Source organism: Rana temporaria, chromosome 1 (assembly GCF_905171775.1).
Source record: "Rana temporaria chromosome 1, aRanTem1.1, whole genome shotgun sequence".
NCBI lineage: Eukaryota > Metazoa > Chordata > Amphibia > Anura > Ranidae > Rana > Rana temporaria.
In genome coordinates, this window is record NC_053489.1 from 6,963,133 (window position 1) to 6,983,562 (window position 20,430).

Below are 20,430 nucleotides of genomic sequence, written 5' to 3' on the forward strand. Positions count from 1 at the left end.
TGTACTCTGTACGTATTGCATTCCTGAACCTTACACTCTGTACAACGCACTCCTGAACTTTGTACTCTGTACGTAATGCATTTCTGAACCTTGTACTCTGTATGTAGCATCCTCCTGAGCCCTGCACTCTGTGCATAGCATCCACCTGAGCCCTGTACTCTGTGCATGGCATCCTCCTCCCTCCCATGGTCGTTCTGCAGTTTCCAGACACAAAGTACAGTAAAACTGCAGACAGGGCACTGGGGGGCAATCTAAGGTCAATTTTTTTTTATGTAGTAATGTAATTCAATGTATCAGTGTGTTTGTGCTTTATACATTTTTTAATTTGCCGCCGGTTCCACCCCTCTGCTTTGCGACGCTCGCAGGGAAAGGAATCCAGGGCACAGTGCATCAGGCGGAAGATCCAGCCGACGTACACTGTGGGAATACATTGCGGGATCCAGGGGACAAGATAAGTATCCTCTTCCAGGATCCAGCGATGCAATCCTGAGTGTGGCTCGGGGATACCGCTAATGCTACTGAAATTCCACCCCGAGCCAGACTCGGGAATACTGCTAGGCAGGTTAACCGATTGCCGCCCGCCGATATACGTCTGCAGCATGGCACGGGCAGACAAAAGGACGTATCTGTACGTCCCCTTTAAGAAGCGGTTGTTGCGGGCACGCGTGCCCGGCGGTGCGCGTGCGCCCGCTGCGATCTCCGTAAGCGGGCCCGCGGGTCCCGCAGACTCGATCGCCTCGGGCATACCCGCAATCATCTCACGGAGAGATAGAACGGGGAGAGGCAAGTGTTAACACAACATCTCCCCCTTCTGCCTAGTGACACTGCCATTGATCGTCTGTTCCCTGTCATCGGGAACGCGATCAGTGACGTGTCACAGCAAGCCACGCCCCCCTACAGTAAAAATCACTCCTTAGGGGACACTTAACTCCTACAGCGCCACCTAGTGGTTAAACCATTCACTGCCAGTGTCATTTTCACAGTAACCAGTGCATTTTTATAGCACTGATCGCTGTAAAAATGACAATGGTCCCAAAAATGTGTCAAAAGTGTTCGATGTGTCCGCCATAATGTCGCAGTCATGATAAAAATCGCAGATCGCCGCCATTACTAGTAAAAAAAAAAAACATTAATAAAAATGCTATAAAACTATCCCCTATTTTGTAAACGCTATAACTTTTGCGCAAACCAATCAATAAACGCTTATTGCGATTTTTTTAACAAAAATATATAGAAGAATACGTATCGGCCTAAACTGAGGAAAAACATTTTTTTTATATCTTTTTTGGTGATATTTTTATAGCAAAAAGTAGAAAATGTTGCACTTTTTTCAAAATGGTCGCTCTATTTTTGTTTATATCGCAAAAAATAAAAACCGCAGAGGGGATCAAATACCACCAAAAGAAATCTCTATTTGTGGGGAAAAAAGGATGCCAATTTTGTTTGGGAGCCAGGTTGCACGACCGCGCAATTGTCAGTTAAAACGACGCTGTGCCGAATCGCAAAAAGTCGCCTGGTCCTTTAGCTACATAATGGTCCAGGACTGAAGTGGTTAATACCGTACTTATCTTTTAAGTAATGCAGGCTTTTTGCCTCTTTCCTCCTGACACACTGAATCCTCCCTTATCAAACAGCTCAATATAAAATATCATTGGGAGACACTTATGTCTGAAAGGGCGCAGCTTCAGCTCTGATGTCTTTTTAGCTAACCCAGTATGATCTAAGAACCCTTTGTTCTGGGTTAAATATTTATATGTAAAAATAAGATTGTGTGCGAATAGTAAGAACTGATGTAAAACATCACTTTAAAAACATATGTAGCACCTGTGTACTTTATAGTACTGGTGCTAGTTAAATTTATGTGTAGATCAGAGTGTAGTTAAACTCTGATCCAAATTGTTATGTGTAAAATAGGGTCTCTGTCTCAGCTTGGCTGTGCTGTAGGCTTATTCTGCTGTACTGGGGTGTTCTTCCAACCCTGGTGCTGCAGGTGGCAGCAGTGGAGTCGAGGTTTGGGTGCTCTTTCCCAGCAGCCAATCAGGAGGGTTTGTCCTCACTGTGCATGCTGGGAGGGGTATTTATGGGGCAGAAACGCCATTGTTTCTGGGTCTTCTTCGTCCAGTGTGGCACCCACCTTTAGGGTGACCACATCACGGCGCCCCGGCGTTATGGCTTTCCTGGCAGGGGCGTGCATGCCACGCGGTGTTCCTGGTTTCCGGGACCATGTTGGCCCGGAGCATCTGAGCAGCGACGGGGACGCAGTAAGCGACTGGGTTGCCACCTTTGAGGATCCCAAGCTGTACTGCTGTTCGTGGGGAGTCCGTCTGAGGAGCGCCATTGAGAGGCTGGCGGTCCAAAAGGGCCTGGACAAACCACCGGGGATCAAGGTAGCCGGACACCGAGGGATTGATCACCTGTCAGTCGGTACCTGGGCGACAAGTTGAAGGAGATCCAGGCGTAACTCATCTAAGGAGGATCATCTCCGTAACTACAAGTCAGAGAGGGCCTGTGGCAGAGGTGTTTCTCTGACGTTCACCAAGGAGGGTCTGTGGCAGAGACTTTTCCTCAAGTTCAAGTTCACCAAGGAGGGTCTGTGGCAGAGACTCCATCCTACAATTGTCCGAGTGATACTCCGGCTGCCAGGTCAGTGAGAGAGGCCTGTCCGGGTACACTAAACCCACTCACATAGGAGTGGAGCAGCAAAAGTGTTACGCTTGGGAACAGGATTGTTTTCCTACCATCACGCCTGAATCTGCTGTTCTCCTTTCTTCTTCAACTTTACTTTCCTCACCACAAGTTTACTGTTTTTACCCGGCTGGGTAATAAAGAGCACAGCAAAGAGCGCCTGTCTGGACATTCCTTTACTTCTACCAAATGCAATACGCATCATTCACCCCTAGGAATTCGGGGGAGCCAAGAGGTAACATGTCGCCCAAAACAACCAGCAGCTCCTCCGGGGGTAGCGCTACATATAAAATGGGGACATGGATTGGTAAACAGGGGGAAAATGTGAGAGCAAAGATCCAGTATACTAGTGCTTTGACCTACACAGCTCACAGAACATACATTATTGGAAGATGCAGTAACAGAGCTCTAGGTGTTCACCCATGTCTTGGGGCTTAAACTGAGAACACAAAAATTGTAACTGTAAACCTGCCACTGGTTATGACACCCTGCTACTGATCACACAGGTAGACGTACTTGCATTGTTTCCATCATAGTCATCTAGATCTGGGTGTAGCCTTTACTCTCCTGTGTATATAATCCCTCACAGTGCTGGAGCCATGAACAGACAGAGACGACACGTTAGAGAACCCTCAACAGGCAAGCACAAGGCATGGCAGAGAATAATATTTGGAAACCAAAGCTAGGGACATTTATTGGTCTGCTAGGAATTGAGTACAATTATGTGCTTGGACAGTTTTTATCCCTTGAAGACGTTGCCAGTATTTTTTCTGCTAATAATGAAAATCATAAAAGAATTGCGGTAACACTTAAAAAAGTAGAAAGTCACCATTATGAACATATGCAGGTACCAATTCCAGTCTATAGTGTTAAGCATGTCGCCACGAAGACAGACTTGGAAGGAATTTGGGGTGAAGATGGATTTAGAACAATAAGTAATAAAGAGAGAGAGAAACCTCCATGGATAATTGAAGAAAGACCTGAATTCCAAGATCTGTTGTACTGGAGCGCAGATATCTCTTCAGAAGATCTTGAGAAAGCCCGCCAACAGGCATATGAGAAAGTGAGTAAGGTCGTTGACCCAAAAGATCCAAGAATGTTTTCAGGAGAATTAAGAGAACAATTTGGCAACTCTCCGGCTTTTCGAGAATCTGTTTCCCGTTACGGTAATTTCAAGTTTTCCTTCCCATTACATGACCTTCTATCTTGGTACAAGGATCAGCACTGCGGAGGTGGGGAGCCTCAGATGAGGATTCTGGGTACTGAGCTCTACAAGCTGGAGATCGCCCATTATATTGTAGTGCACAGTCCTGATACCGACAAGTTCAATGATTTCACCGAGGTGCCCACTGTCCAGGGAAGTTCTGATCCTTTGCCCTTTGTGTACCGGATGGATGGGACATTGTACTGGAGACCGGAGTCCACCACCATCCCTCTCAAAGTAATGGTTTCTAAAGATGGTGTTGTCCGTAAAGAGTGCTACCAGCCCTGTGCGTTTTTTAAAAATGATGGTACCTGCTTCCATACTGATGATGGAACCTACGGCGTGTGGAACCATCTGATTTTGGCTTTTCATCTCCCTAACGGCCACCTGAAGATTCCTAAAGAGCTGCTTATACAGAACCTGACCGCCTGTAAAAGAGATGACATCTATTTGAAAAAAGAATGTCTGCCTAGAGAGGAGGCAGAGGAGGTCATCCAGGAATTAAAGGAAGAAGTTCCTAAACAGCCCATGTTTATAACGGATCAGGTAACCTTTTCACCTACATTATTTCTATTGACCTCTATTGTTATCTTATGTGATTCTTGAGATTCATTATATATTTTTGTAGTTTACAGAAGGTTGTTATACACTAGTATGTAGTGCTGAATCAGCAGAATTACCCGTTTTCATATTTTTTTTTTTTACAACACCGGAATATTTAAATGCAATTCTGTTTGATCTGTGGAGGAGTGCAATTCAGGAATCCAGTCAACAGAGGTCTGGGGGGGGGGGGGGTCTTCTGTCTATTTCAATGCAGGGCCACAAAAGGGGGTCACAGGGCTAACTTTTCTGCATTACAGCACTTCAAACCTAATGTAGTTCAACCTCTCTGCTGCTCCTGGACCAAAGATGTGGCTCAGCCTAACATACTGCAGAACTTGCCAGAGTGAGCTTTCATACTGTGTATATTATGTAGAATTCCAGATAATTTGTTTGTCAGAGCCAAGGAGCCATAAAATCAGTGGCAGCCCATCCATTAGTGGTGCACGGGCACCGCCCCCCCCCCCCCCCATCCATGCGTCCGGCCCCCTGATCTACATACCGGACGCATGCATTCCAAAGGGGGTTGGGCGGGTTTAAGCATGTTATTAGAGCCAGAGGCTCTATAGGCTTCAAAAAAGGGTGAGCTTGGATAGCAGGTCACTGAGCTCCGAGCCACACCAGTTGTGTAACAATAGCGAGTGAATATTCACTATTTTTACACTGATTCTTCTTCAGGGCCAATCAGGAAGCGGGTCTGAGACCCATTTCCCAATTGGCCAAAAGGAGAACCGTTTCTGATTCTGCTCCTCTATGCAATGTAGGAAGATTGTGGCTGCCTCAGTACTCCTCTCAAGAGCCCTCATCTCTGGTGCGGATATCAAAATGCGGGAGTGGGCGAGGCTAGCTGTGAAGATGCGGCTCACACTATGAACAGTAAGGCACTTATAGAAAAAGAATGTGCTGACTGTGCTAACTACTAAATAAATATGTGTTATACCACTCTTGTTCTAGCAGTGAAAAATATCTATTAACTATCATTGTGAAGGGTTATTACCAAATGTAGGTGTCAGTTAGGTCAGTGTAGGTGTCAGGTCAGTCAGTGTAGGTGTCAGTTAGTGTAATAGTCAATGTAGGTGTCAGTTAGGTCAGTGTAGGTGTCAGTCAGTGTAATAGTCAGTGTAGGTGTCAGTTAGGTCAGTGTAGGTGTCAGGTCAGTCAGTGTTGGTGTCAGTTAGGTCAGTGTAGGTGTCAGTTAGTGTAATAGTCAGTGTAGGTGTCAGTTAGATCAGTGTAGGTGTCAGTTAGGTCAGTGTAGGTGTCAGTTAGTGTAATAGTCAGTGTAGGTGTCAGTTAGGTCAGAGTAGGTGTCAGTCAGTGTAATAGTCAGTGTAGGTGTCAGTTAGATCAGTGTAGGTGTCAGTTAGGTCAGTGTAGGTGTCAGTTAGTGTAATAGTCAGTGTAGGTGTCAGTTAGGTCAGAGTAGGTGTCAGTCAGTGTAATAGTCAGTGTAGGTGTCAGTTAGGTCAGTGTAGGTGTCATTTAGGTTAGTGTAGGTGTCATGTAGGCCAGTGTAGGTGTCAGGTAGGCCAGTGTAGGTGTCAGGTAGGCCAGTGTAATGGTCAGGTAGGTCAGTGTAGGTGTCAGGTAGGTCAGTGTAGGTGTCAGGTAGGTCAGTGTAGGTGTCAGGTAGGCCAGGGTAGGTGTCAGGTAGGCCAGTGTAATGGTCAGGTAGGTCAGTGTAGGTGTCAGGTAGGTCAGTGTAGGTGTCAGGTAGGTCAGTGTAGGTGTCAGGTAGGTCAGTGTAGGTGTCAGGTAGGCCAGTGTAATGGTCAGGTAGGTCAGTGTAGGTGTCAGGTAGGTCAGTGTAGGTGTCAGGTAGGCCAGTGTAATGGTCAGGTAGGTCAGTGTAGAGTTCAGGTGGGTCAGTGTAATGTGAGTAGTGCAGGAAGTAGGATTCAGGAGGATCAGTGCATGTGTCAGGTAGGTGTGTCAGGGGGTCAGATAGGTCACATGTGTTGCAGAGGCAGGGTAAAGTGGAGTCGGGACAAAAAAGGAGAAAGAAAGGCGCACCAGCCTCGTGTACTCCCGTTTGGCAAATTTTAATGAAAAATTAAAATAATGAAAACTACTCACAAACAAAGAATGATAAACAGGCTTGTCAAACGATAATTGAAACACCCCTCAAACCACACTCCAGAATGTAGGGAGGGGGTTGGCGAGGAGCGTTGCTGCTTGGCTCGTGGAGTGGAGTCGGGGACAGCAAAATTAGGTATCGTCTAGGGTGTCAAAGATCCTTGCACTAGCCCTGGTGGTCAGTGTGATGTGCAGTGTAGTGGTCAGTGTAGGAATCGGGTTGGTCAGTGCAGTAGACAGGTAAGTAAGTGTAATGGTCAGTCTAGGAATCATGTAGGTCCATGTAGTGGTCAGTATAGGAATCAGGCTGGTCAGTACTATTGTAGGAAGAGAAGGGACTCAGAGAGTCCCAGGTTAGGGGGCTCAGGTTAGGGGGTGCAAATTTCTTGCCTTGCCCCGGGTGCTGACAACCCACGCTACGCCACTGCGTCACGGTATTTATACCCCAAACATTGCTTATTAAACCTATCACATTGCCGCGGAACCAGAAGTGATTGGTCCACAATTTTGACTACTGGTATCCCTCGTCCATTCCTGGCGCTCTATTTCCGTATTGGTCCTTGATGGTGGTGTCTCCGGAAGTCAGATTAGCTCCATTCAGACACCATTGGGTAGATTCAGGTAGGGGCGCGCAAAACTAGGTCGGCGTAGCCTAGCGTGTTTACACTACGCCGCCTTAAGTAAGAGAGGCAAGTACATGATTCACAAAGTACTTGCCTCCTTACTTAGGGCGGCGTAGTGTAAATGTGGCGGGCGTAAGGGCGCCTAATTCAAATGGGTTGGGGGGGCGTGTTTAATGGTAATGAGGCTTGACCTCACGTTTTTGACGTTCTTTTGTCACTGCGCATGCGCCGGGCGACTACATTTCCCAGTGTGCATTGCGGTTACGTACGCCGCACGGGCCTATTGATTTCGACGTGGACGTAAACTACGTGAATCCCGATTCGCGGACGACTTACGCAAACGACGTTAAAATTTCGAATCTCGCGGTGGGAACGGCGGCCATACTTTAACATTGTTATTCCACCTAATAGGTGGAATAACTTTAGGCCTCCTAAGGCCTTACGGAAACGGCGTAAATCGACTGCGGCGGCCGGGCGTACGTTCGTGAATCGGCGTACAAGCTCATTTACATAATCTACGCCGACCGCAATGGAAGCGCCACCTAGCGGCCATCCGAAAAATTGCAATCTAAGATAGGACGGCGCAAGCCGTCGTATCTTAGATATCTTTAAGCGTATCTCTGTTTGAGCATACGCTTAAACATACGTCGGCGTAGATTCTGAGTTAGGCCGGCTTATCTACTGATAAGTCGGCCTAACTCTTACTGAATCTACCTATTTATACCTACATGTAAATTCTTTCCCAAGTGCAATTTGGTCCATAGATAGTATGAGAACCTCCTCAAAACCGCCAGGATCTCCCCCATGTAAAACAGCTGGAATGGCTTTTACAATCCTCATACTGCAAAGTCAATAAATATATATATATCAGGGCTCAAAATTTCAAGTCCTGAGCTACTAGCCAGGCCTCAGAAGTTACTCGCCACCAGTTGCCCCACCTAATTCATACACTGCCCTGCGACTAATTGCACCCGTAAACACGCCCTCGTAGATTATCTCATGGAATGACACTGTTTATGCAGAATCAAGTTACAAAATTAAATATTACCAACAACAACTTTAACAAAATGGGACAGGGCACTGGGGGCAGACCAGAGGGACAGGGCACTGGGGGCAGACCAGAGGGACATGGCACTGGGGGCAGACCAGAGGGACAGGGCACTGGGGGCAGACCAGAGGGACAGGGCACTGGGGTCAGACCAGAGGGACAGGGCACTGGGGTCAGACCAGAGGGACAGGGCACTGGGGGCAGACCAGAGGGACAGGGCACTGGGGGCAGACCAGAGGGACATGGCACTGGGGGCAGACCAGAGGGACAGGGCACTGGGGGCAGACCAGAGGGACAGGGCACTGGGGTCAGACCAGAGGGACAGGGCACTGGGGTCAGACCAGAGGGACAGGGCACTGGGGGCAGATCAGAGGGACAGGGCACTGGGGGCAGACCAGAGGGACAGGGCACTAGAACTGGGTCTCTTCCCCATTCTCTTGCTGTCTCCTCTGCAACTCCCATCCACCCTCTCTCTCTCTCCCATTCATCTCATCATCAGGAGCCTGTGTGTGCGGCTCCACGCTTGCATGTCCCCACTTCCCCCTTTTATTCAGGCTGGCAGAGAGGAGAGGAGCTGCAGCACAGCGGGAGGGAGTACAATCCAGCGCTGAGATCCACACAACTGCACAGCCATTGACACCATAGCACAGCGCACACTGACAGCGCACAGCACACATTGAGAACAGTCTGTTCACAGTGCTCAGGCTAAACTTACATAGAGCACAAGGAGAAGAAAACGGCACAAACTAGAAGGCTGCCGCTCTCATGTCAGGGCAACTTTCAGTGAGCGCTGCACCGGAGTGGTAATTTTTGCAATTCTCCACCTCACTCATTACTTTCTGCTCTCCAGCTACATTGGTCGGGGCCCGGGGGAGGGGCTCAGAGAGGTCATACTGTTAGGTCCCATGGCTTAATGAGAATTATAAGAAGAGCACCTGTGCGCGGCTCACCAGACTACTTTTCCCGAGCATGCACCTTTCCTCTTCGGCCGCCAATCTCATCGGGACTGTAAGTGTAGGCACAGATTGGAGGGAGATTGGTCATGCAGCCCTGTCATCACTCGCCCCCAGCTTAAATCCACTCGCCAAATGCTAGTAGGCGAGTGGAAATTTTGAGGGCTGTATATATATATATATATAAAAAATAAACATTTTGATTTTAAAAAGCTAAAAAAGACGGAATAACAATTAGCTATTTTAGACTAAAAGTTGAACATGATAAAGAAATGAAAAATTATGAAAAAGGAAAAACAATAAAAAAGTGAAAACATTTAAAAAGGAAAAAAAGACGAACATAAAAATAAATGTAAAAATAAATACATAATAAAGATAAAAATAACAATAACAAATAAAATAAAAACGAAAAACAAAAAGTAATAAAAAAAGGGAAATAAAAATAAAATGAATAATTATGAAATGAAAAAAATATTAAAAAAATATAATAAAAATAATGAGAAAAATTATAAAATGAAAATAATGAAAAAGATTGGAAAAATTCTAAATTGAACACTAATCTAATAATTTTCTAATTAATTGTTTTATTTAATTTTTTTTCCATTTTTATTTTTTTTTCATTTTTATTTTTTATTTCATTTTTCATTTGTTATTTTTTTTTTCTCTCTATTTTATTTAAATTTGATCTTTATTTTTTTTTTATTTTTTTTTTATTTTACATTTATTTTTATTTCTAAATTTTCATCTTTATATTTTTCCTTTCTTGTTTTTTTTCACTTTTTCATTGTTTTTATTTTTCATTATTTTTTTTCATTTCTTTATTATGTTCCACTTTTAGTCTAAAATAGCTAATTGTTTCAAATGTTTTTTATATATATATGTGTGTATATATATTTTTTTGTTACAACTGGATATTAAATTCATTTATAAATCAATAATTAAATGTACATGTAGGTCTAGTAAAAGTAAAATAGTACTATGGAGGGACTCCTCATTATAAATTCTGATATAAGCTTATGGTCATTAAAATGACCCTAGGCTTATAGGAGAGGGGGAAATGAGGTCTGTATGCCATACATACTTGGCCACCTGCGGGCACTTCTGTAGGTCCGTACGGTGTACGGACTTGGCAGTGAAAAGGTTAAAGTGATCACTTCGCAAGACCTCTTCATCAGAGATGATGGTATTTGTTTCAGCACAGACATGCTACAAGCCATTTCCAGGAATGTATATGATAGGAATACTCTACTCAGCATTGGGAAGAAGGGACTTTGCAGGGGGGGGTGGGGTCCTGCTATCCCTGACAAGGCTTCATAGTGATAGTGATAGTGATGGCTGATGAATAGAAGGTCCCAACTCTGACCCAGCAGGGGGGAGTGTATCAGAATGCAGAATTTCTCTTTAAAATAAGGAGAACCCCTATCAGGGCCGATCCTAGGCAGGGTGCACAGGGTGCATTGCACCCAGGCGCCTGCAGAGGTGGGGGCGCCAAATTGCCAGAGTTCTCCCCTCCCTCCTTCCCTCCTTGTTTTTGTCCATCCAGAACTAGTGTTCTGAGCATAGGTGTGTGTCTGTCCAGAACTGATGTGTAAGCATAGGGCAGCCGTCCAGCCTGGCAGTGCTCGGGGGAGGGGCCGCTCCTCTTCCTGACATGAGGGTTCTAGTTTTCAGTGGCTGCTGAGTGCTGATGTGCAGGAATGAATTCCTAACACTGGGAGTCTTGGATCCCACACTGTCTCCACCAACTCCAGTTGGAATGCCTCCCCCTCCCATCTCTATCTCGGCTGCACAGAGAGAGAATCGAGGTGAGTCACAGTGTACTGTGTGCTGTGTGCTGTGCCATCCCCAGCATCCCTTTACACGTGTTGTGGGCTGCCCCTGCTCTAGATGTTTTATGGCATGATAGATTGCATAGGATACACAGCCCCTGCCCATTCCTGCGCCTAGTCCATCTACAAATGTGATGTATAATGAGATGTAAAGGGGAGGAGTTAGTAAAATGACAACGCCCATGTGGGGGCGCCAGAAATATTTCTGCACCCAGGCGCCTGTGACCCTAGGATCGGCCCTGACCCCTATGTATACTGTATGTACCGTATATACATAGATGTAATATGGGTTAAATGGAGGTATATATATATACACAACAATGGGCCAGATCCACAAAAGGGATACGCCGGCGTATCTACTGATACGCCGTCGTATTCCTGTTTCTATCTTTGGAACTGATCCACAGAATCAGTTTCCAAGAGATAGACAGAAGATCCGGCAGGTGTAATAGTTTTAAATTACGCGTCGGGTATGCTAATGAGGAGTTACGTCGAGCCTCAAAGCTTTTTCGCGTTCGCTACGTCGCCGCTACGTTAGTTTCCCGTCGCATAGTTACACTTTTGTAAAGCAGCCCTACTTTTACACAGCAGGCGTACTGCTGTGTAAAGTATGGCCGTCCTTCCCGCGTCAAATTTTTAAAGTTTACGTCGATTGCGTAAGCCGTACGGGAATACGGAAATACGCTCGCTACGCGCCGCGCCGATCAAAAAATGACGTCACGTCGCGCAAAGCACGTCGGGAAATTTGCGTCACAAGCATGCGCAGTACGTCCGGCGCGGGAGCGCGCCTAATTTAAATGGGACTCGCCCCATTAGATTAGGAACGCCTTGCGCCGGACGGATTTGAGTTACACCGCCGCAAATTTCCAGGTAAGTGTGTTGTCGATCGATACCTAACTTCGGAAATTTGCGGCAGTGTAACTTAAATCAGTTAAGTTACGTTGCGCTGCGGGGCTGTGGATCTGGCCCAATATTCTTATTCATTTTCACAATAATTGTCGGTTAGTCCACATCCAGTATGTATAGTTATTGTATTAAATCACATATGCTGTAGATAGTATTTATAAAGTTATAGGCAGATTTCATGTTCTATATAACTAAAGAACATGTGACCCCCCACTTTCCGCCTCTAATATTTACAATTTTTTTATTTTATATTTGTTTTAGGTGGAAGGCTGAGTAACCAAAGACCTGGATGGATTGTACACATCAATATATCGTAACTTCTACTGTTTATGTGGTTACACTGATGTAACTTTATATATATATATTTTTTTTTTGTATCATTGGAGAGATTGTGACATCCTCCATGCTTCCTTCAAACAGTGTCTTTGTAGAATTAGGCTGCTGTAATAGTAAACTACATTTCTGCAATGTAATTTTAGTGCTTCAATGTCGATATTTTGTATTTTGTATAATAACTCAAATGTTTTATTTTAAAAAGTGATCAGTAGAAATGAATACGTGAATATAAATAAATACAATTATTGAATTTGAGTATAATCCCTCTTTTTTTTTATTTAATCTCTTCCTTTTTTTTTCATGGAAACATTGCTTTGCTTTATTCAGAGAAAAGTGAACATCCTCTACTCCTTTAGTATATATAAAAAAAACTTTTATCAAATTACTGCACTCTAACCATTACTATAATCAAAATCTTTAATGCTGCTGTAACTCTAATGTGAATCACATTAATCTAACGTAAAACACATGTACAGCAATTATCCCTAGGTAACAGCAAAATAAATAAACCAATAATAAATATATATAATACAGTGATACCTCGGTTCACGAACTTAATTCGTGAACTGACTCTGGTCGCGAACCGAATTGGTCGCGAACCGAGGCACATTTTCCCATAGGGTTCAATGTAAATCCAGTTAATCCGTGCTGACCTTTTTTTGGGGGTTTTTGAAGCACAAAAATATAAAACAAATTACAATATACATTAGTACAGTATAGTAATGTATAAAGAGAGGACACTAACCTTGCTTGAGATGACTTCTGGCATGGAGGAAGGCAGGTGGGAGGCAGTTATTGTTTGGAGGGAGAGTCCCCCTCCATAAGGACATCAGGGGAAACTCCTTCAGTGAACTGTACAATACAGCAAGGACAGTACTGTAGTACAGTACAGTACTGTATGTGCTAAAAAGCACACCAAAAATCTAAAAATCACTCAAAATGTTTGCAGAATACTCACAGTACTTCTTTCTGTGTGTCTTCTTCTCTCCACGGTCTTCCTACAGAAAGTCACGACCATGTGACAGCCTGGAAATAGCATTAAAATGGCCGCGGCTCCTGTTCGTGAACCGAGGCGGAGTTCGTGAACCAGAGCATATTTTTATGAACTTTCCTGTTCGTGAACCGAGTTGTTCGTGAACAGAAGCGTTCGTGAACCGAGGTATCACTGTATATAAAAGTTGAATTTATCTTTTAAGGTGCTATAAAAAAAGTGCAGAGAGTTTGATCTGGGTAAGCACTTTTAACTGTAACTATCATTTTAATTATGATGCAACAAATCTTTATGGTTACAGTATATGCTATGTTAACTTCCTCTTTTCTGTGTTTTAAAAAAACAAAAATAAGGAATACTAATAAACACAAAGGTCCAGATCCACAGTCAGCGGCGTATTTTTAGGCAGGCGTAGCGTATCGTTTTTACGCTACGCCGCCGCTACTTTGAGAGGCAAGTGCTGTATTCACAAAGCACTTGCCTCTAAAGTTACGGCAGCGTAGCGTAAATCTCTCAGCGTAAGGGTGCGGAATTCAAATGATGTGAACGTAATTTACGCAAAGCCCTATTCGCGAACGATTTACGCAAACGACGCTGGCCCGACGTCCATACTTAACATTGCATACGCCTCATAGAGCAGGGGTAACGTTACGCCGAAAAAACCCTTACGTAAACAACGTAAAAAAATGCGCCGGGCGGACGTACGTTTGTGGATTGGCGTATCTAGCTAATTTGCATACTCGACGCGGAAATCGATGGAAGCGCCACCTAGCGGCCAGCGTAAATATGCACCTTAGATCCGATGGCGTACTAAGACGTACGCCAGTTGGATCTAGCCCAGCTTCAGGCGTATCTTGTTTTGTGGATACAAAACAAAGATACGCCGGAGCAACCTAGAAGTTACGCGGCGTATCAATAGATACGCCAGCGTAACTTCTTTGTGGATCTGGGTCAATCAATCTACTTTATGAAAGGAGGTCATTACCACCCGATAAGTTTGTTTAACCACAATAGGGAAAAGGAAAGATAAAGCTGAACTCTAGGCTTCTTTTGACTGTCAGTAGTTCACTTTGGACCAAGGTGGTTGAAACTAACCATTTGCTATGTCTTCCTTTTTATTGGTACTGGTAGATTTACCAGTTTCCATTCATATTAGCCCTAGTATATGTGACTATTAGTGATGAGCCGAACACCAAAACCTGCGAACAGACCAAAAGTTTGTGTGAATCTTAGAACCCTGTTAAAGTCTATGGGACTCGAACGCTTGAAATCTAAAGTGCTAATTTTAAAGGCTAATATGCAAGTTATTGTCCTAAAAAGTGTTTGGGGACCCGGGTCCTGTCCCAGGAAACATGTATCAATGCAAAAAAAAGTTTTAAAAACTGCATTTTTTTCAGGAGCAGTGAATTTAATAATGCTAAAAGTGAAACAATGAAAGTGAGTGAGTGAGTAAAAACTTATATAGCGCTGCACATGCGAACTGAATCGCCTCTGGGCGCCTGTTTGACCATTTCTCCTTTGACCTCCTGGGAAAAGAGATAAGTTTTGATCTTTCTCCTGAAGGCCAAGTGGTTCTCCTCCAACCGAATGGAGGTTGGTTGTCAGGGGATGCCCACGCAGGCATCCGAGTACTGGGTAACAGGTCAATGGGCTGCACTAACGGAAACAGGCACCAAGATAGTGAAAAATATATGTTTTATTAAAGGTTAAGCACACGTGTAAAACAATCATAGAAAACCCCCAAGATGAGCAAACATGACACAGCAAACCATAAACCACCAAGCAGGTAATGCAGGGATGAGACACAAGCAAGTCCAAGGTTCAAGCCGGGGGTCAAGGATAGGAGAGAGCAGCAAAGTCCAAAAGTACAAGCCGGGGTCAATAAGCGACAAGGGGGGAACCAGAGTCCAGGGCAGGGAGCGAATCATGAACAGATTGGCTACAGCTATCAGATCAGGCAGGGAACAGGCTGACAAGCAAAATACTGAAGCCCTGAACTCCAGTTTAGGGCGGGCTTAAATACCTATGCAAATACAAATTGGGAGACACCTGCTGGTGGCCACCAGAACTGCACCCCTGTTACTGGAGGGAACAGTGCCACCAGCAGGTGACCAGAGTCATGACACAGATCATGACATTGGTAAAGCGTTCCAAAGTCGAGGGCCTTGGACAGCAAATCTTCTTTCTCCTTTGGACTTGTATCTGGTTTTGGGAATTTGGAGTAGATTTTGGTTGGAGGATCGCAGAGCGCGATTGGGGTTGTGAGCCTTTAGTTTTTCGCATTGATATTGGGGGGCATTTCCCAGAATACATTTATGCGTCAGACAGAGTGCTTTGAAAGTTATTCTGTCTTTCACTGGCAGCCAGTGAAGGCTTCTCAGTGAGGGTGAGATTGATTCCCATGGTTTTTTCCCAGTCACAAGTCGCGCGGCCGTATTCTGAACGACTTGCAGGCGAGTGATTTGGTACTTTGGGAGTCCGAGATAGAGGACATTTGCATAATCAAGTCTGGAGTTAACAATTGTTCCCACTACGACTGCTATGTCTTCTTTAGGAATAAATGGAATAAGTCTGCATAGTAGGCGCAGCAGATGGTGCGATCCGCTGACTACTGACCCTATTTGTGCATCCATTGTCATGAAGGTGTCGAAGATGACTCCGAAACTTTTGACTTTGGTGCTAGGGGCAAAGATTTTGCCCAAAATGGGCGGAGGTGTCCAGGGTGTTGCAAGTTGATTCTTTCGATTGGCGTGAAACAGGAGAAGTTCTGTTTTCGAACCGTTGAGTTTAAGATAACTCTTTGTCATCCAGTTTTCTATCAAAGAGAGGCATTTCTCTAGACCAGGATGATGATCCTTTTTGTTGCAGATGCGAAAGTACAATTGTGTGTCATCCGCATAAGAGTGGTAAAGTAGCTTTTGGCTGCTGATGATTTTAAAAAGAGGGCGGAGATAGATATTGAACAGCACCGGTGACAAAGGGGATCCTTGAGGGACTCCGCATGACACTGTGCGTTTTTCGGAGGTGAACGGTCCCTTTTTCTCTACTTGTGATCGGTTTTCCAAAAAGGAGGAGAACCAGGTTAAGTCACATTCCGCGACTGGCTACTTCAGCTAGCCGAGTTAGTAATAGTTTGTGGTCTACCGTGTCAAAAGCTGCGCTAAGGTCCAACAGTACTAGAAGACAAGATTCTCCTTCGTCTGCGGCCTCGAGAGCATCATCCCATATTTTGAGCAGTGCTGATTCTGTCCCGTGCCCGGGACGGAAACCCGATTGAAAAGGATCGAGCAAATTATGGGTGTCTAAATGCTGTTGCAGCTGTTGTACCACTACTTTCTCCATTATCTTGGAGAAGACGTTCAGGCCTTGGGGTCAAGGGTGGGCTTCTTTAAGATGGGTTTAATTATGCCTTGTTTCAACAGGGTGGGCACTATGCCTTCCTTGAATGACTGGTTTATAAGCTGCTTGATAGGTGGTGCCAGAATATCGGCACATTCCTTCAGCAGTTTGGTGGGGATAATATCATTAGGCACTGTGCTATTTCGCAGGGCGCCGATGATATTTTTTGTGGCCTCGATGGAGATGAGTTTTAGAGTAAACATTGTTGATTGCGGCTGATTTCTGTGGGAATTGGGCGGTTGACTAAGGGGGGGATTAAGGGGGTACTGTTTTGCTGAATGCTTTCATGGATCCTTTCAATTTTGTTAACAAAATGATCCGATAATTCATTGCAAAATTCTTGGGTATCTGAATTGGGAGCTTCCAGGCAGACTGGATTCATGGTCTGAGAGACTAAATTGAAGAGTTCGCGGGGGCGGTTTAGGGCATTAGTTTTTTTGGGCTTGAAAATTTCTTTGTGGTATTTTTGTGTTATTACCTTATAGATGGTGTGGTTTTCGTCTGTAGCGCTTCTTTTCCAAGCTGCTTCCGCTCTTCTGCATTCTTGCTTTAGCAACGACAGCTGGTCGTTAAACCAGCTGGAGTTGTTTTTCCGTTTGGGCGCTACTAAGTCGGCTGACTGTAGTAGAGCTGTGTTAATGGCATCCAGGGTTTCCGTGGCTGATTGATGTAATTGGATTGTTTTTACTTTATTCCCTAATGTTGTTTTGAAGCGTTCCGAATGGAGCTTCTTCAGAGATCTCGTCCAGTGCATTGTCACTGGTTTTGGTGTTTTTGTTAAAGGGGCATTTTTGGTAATCATGAATTTGATTACATGGTGGTCTGTCCATGGTAACGGCTCATTTTCCAGAATTTTTACTTCCAGATATTGTCTGAAAATAAGATCGAGCGTGTGACCAGAAGCATGTGTGGGCCCACATACTAGCTGCTGCAGACCTAGTAGTCAATGCAAGTGTCGGCAACGGGATCCTGTGAGGAGTTGGCCCAAAGGTTGAGATCCCCAAGCAGCAAAAGTTGTTTGCTGTTTAGTGTATAAGTGGAAATGAACTCTGTCAATGATGTGAGAAGCTGCGATTTTGGACCCGGTGGTCTATAGCAGAGTAGGATATGGACGGTCTCCTGGGGATTTGTTTGAAGCTGTAGGGAGAGGGTTTCCATGAATGGAAGTGGGTTTTTGACGGACTGGTTTAGTGATCGAGAGGTAACTCTTGTGGATCACTGCCAGGCCTCCTCCTCTTTGCCACACTCTGTTTTCTGTTATTATGCGATAATTCTCTGGCACCAGTTCACCTAGAATGGTGTTACAGTCCGCTGTAAGCCAGCTTTCTGTAATCCGATCGCCGCTGGAGTGTCATTTTCACAGTAAACAATGCATTTTAAATGCATTTTTCGCTGTGAAAATGACAATGGTCCCAAAAATGTGTCAAAATTGTCCGAAGTGTCTGCCATAATGTCGCAGTCATGAAACGAATCGCTGATCGCCGGCATTAGTAGTGAAAAAAAAAAATTTATAAAAATTTCCCCTATTTTGTAAACGCTATAAATTTTGCGCAAACCAACCGATAAACGCTTATTGCGATTTTTTACCAAAAATAGGTAGAAGAATACGTATCGGCCTAAACTGAGGAAACGTTTTTTTTATATATTTTTAGGGGATATTTATTATAGCAAAAAGTAAAAAATATTGAATTTTTTTCAAAATTGTTGCTCTATTTTTGTTTATAGCGCAAAAAATAAAAAACGCAGAGGTGATCAAATACCACCAAAAGAAAGCTCTATTTGCGGGAAAAAAAGGACGCCAATTTTGTTTGGGAGCCACGTCGCACGACCGCGCAGTTGTCAGTTAAATGCATATATGTTCCAAAGTTAAAGCGACGCAGTGCCGAATCGCAAAAACTGGCCGGGTCCTTTAGCTGCCTAAAGGTCCGGGTCTTAAGTGGTTAGGGGAACCCTGCGTCAAATTTAAAAAAATGGCGTGGAGTTCCCCCCAAAAATCCACACCAGACGCTTTATCCGAGTACGCAACTGACAGGCCACAGGAAAAGAGGGGGGGACGAGAGATCGCCCCCCCCCCCCTCCTGAACCGTACCAGGCCACATGCCCTCATGTGGCCTGGTACGGTTCCGATAAGCCAATAAGCCCCCCGCCAGTAGACCCCCACAACCATCGGGCAAGGGTTGTGGGGATGAGGCCCTTGTCCCCATCAACATGTGGTCACTGACCCCAAAAGCATCCTCCCAATGTTGAGGGCATGTGGCCTGGTATGGTTCAGGGGGAGGGCGCTCTCTCGCGCCCCCCTCTATTCCTGTAGCCTGCCAGGTTGTGTGCTTGGATAAAGGGTCTGGTATGGATTTTTAAAAATCCATACCAGACCTGAAGGGCCTGGTAATTGTATTTGGGGGGACCCCCACGCATTTTTTTTTTTTATCAATGACTTTTGCGTGCTCGGATAAGGGTCTGGTGTGGATTTATGGGGAGAACTCCATGCCATTTTTTTTAAACTTGGGGTGGAGTTCCCCTTAATATCCATACCAGACCTGAAGGGACCCCCACGCTTTTTTTATGAATGACTTTTCTCTATATTGCCGGGAGCCGACAATTCATTAATAGCCGCGAGTGATTTTAACCACTTGCCGTCGCCGCACCGTCATAATACGTCCACAAGGTGGCTCTCCTAGGCGAGACCACGTAAATGGACGTCCTGCCTTTTAGCCGCCACTAGGGGCGCACGCGCGCCGCCGGAGGCGCGCGCGCGCGCACCCCGCTCGCCCCCGACTCCCGTGCGTGTGCCCGGCGGGCGCGATCGCCGCCGGGCACACGCGATCGCTCGGTACAGAGCGGAGAACGGGAGCTGTGTGTGTAAACACACAGCTCTCGTTCCTGTCAGCAGGGGAAATGCTGATTTTCTGTTCATACAATGTATGAACAGAAGATCAGTGTTTCCCCTAGTGAGGCCATCCCCCCCCCCCCACAGTAAGAACACACCCAGGCATACTTAACCCCTTCCCCGCCCCCTAGTGTTAACCCCTTCACTGCCAGTGGCATTTTTATAGTAATCTAATGCATTTTTATAGCACTGATCGCTATAAAAATGCCAATGGTCCCAAAAATGTGTCAAAAATGTCCGAAGTGTCCGCCATAATGTCGCAATACTGAAAAAAAATCGCTGATCGCCGCCATTACTAGTAAAAAAAAATATTAATAAAAATGCCATAAAAATACCCCCTATTTTGTAAACGCTATAACTTTTGCGCAAACCAATCAATAAACGCTTATTGCGATTTTTTTTTACGAAAAATATGTAGAAGAATACGTATCGGCCTAAACTGAGGAAAAAAAATTTTTTTTATATATTTTTGGGGGATATTTATTACAGCAAAAAGTAAAAAATATTCATTTTTTTCAAAATTGTCGTTCTATTTTTGTTTATAGCGCAAAAAATAAAAAACGCAGAGGTGATCAAATACCACCAAAAGAAAGCTCTATTTGTGGGAAAAAAAGGATGCCAATTTTGTTTGGGAGCCACGTCGCACGACCGCGCAATTGTCTGTTAAAGCGACGCAGTCCCGAATCGCAAAAAGTACTCTGGTCTTTGGGCAGCAATATGGTCCGGGGGGTAAGTGGTTAAATGACTTTTTTTCCTTCACAAATGACACTTTGTGCAGGGACAGTTCTAAGCACGGGAAACATGCGCTGCTTCACAGGCATACTATACACCCCCCTAGGGACGAAATGTAACCACTAGCCGACCAGCACACAGAGCTCCACGTGCTGTCAGAG

General features: G+C 44.9%; 2 protein-coding genes across 2 annotated transcripts in view; both read left to right on the forward strand.

Annotated features, from left to right (window-relative positions):
- Positions 1-20,430, forward strand: part of LOC120924009 — a 742,797-nt gene that overhangs the window by 610,838 nt on the left and 111,529 nt on the right. The gene's annotated exons all lie outside the window — the stretch shown is intronic.
- Positions 3,054-12,510, forward strand: LOC120924295. The gene is made up of 2 exons (XM_040335169.1): positions 3,054-4,435; positions 12,186-12,510. Exons 1-2 carry the CDS (start codon positions 3,338-3,340, stop codon positions 12,195-12,197), a joined length of 1,110 nt encoding a protein of 369 aa, XP_040191103.1. The 5' UTR covers positions 3,054-3,337; the 3' UTR covers positions 12,198-12,510.

Excerpts from the sequence above, each read along its gene's own strand:
- LOC120924295 (XM_040335169.1), top strand. The coding sequence starts at position 3,338 with ATGGCAGAGAATAATATTTGGAAACCAAAGCTAGGGACATTTATTGGT.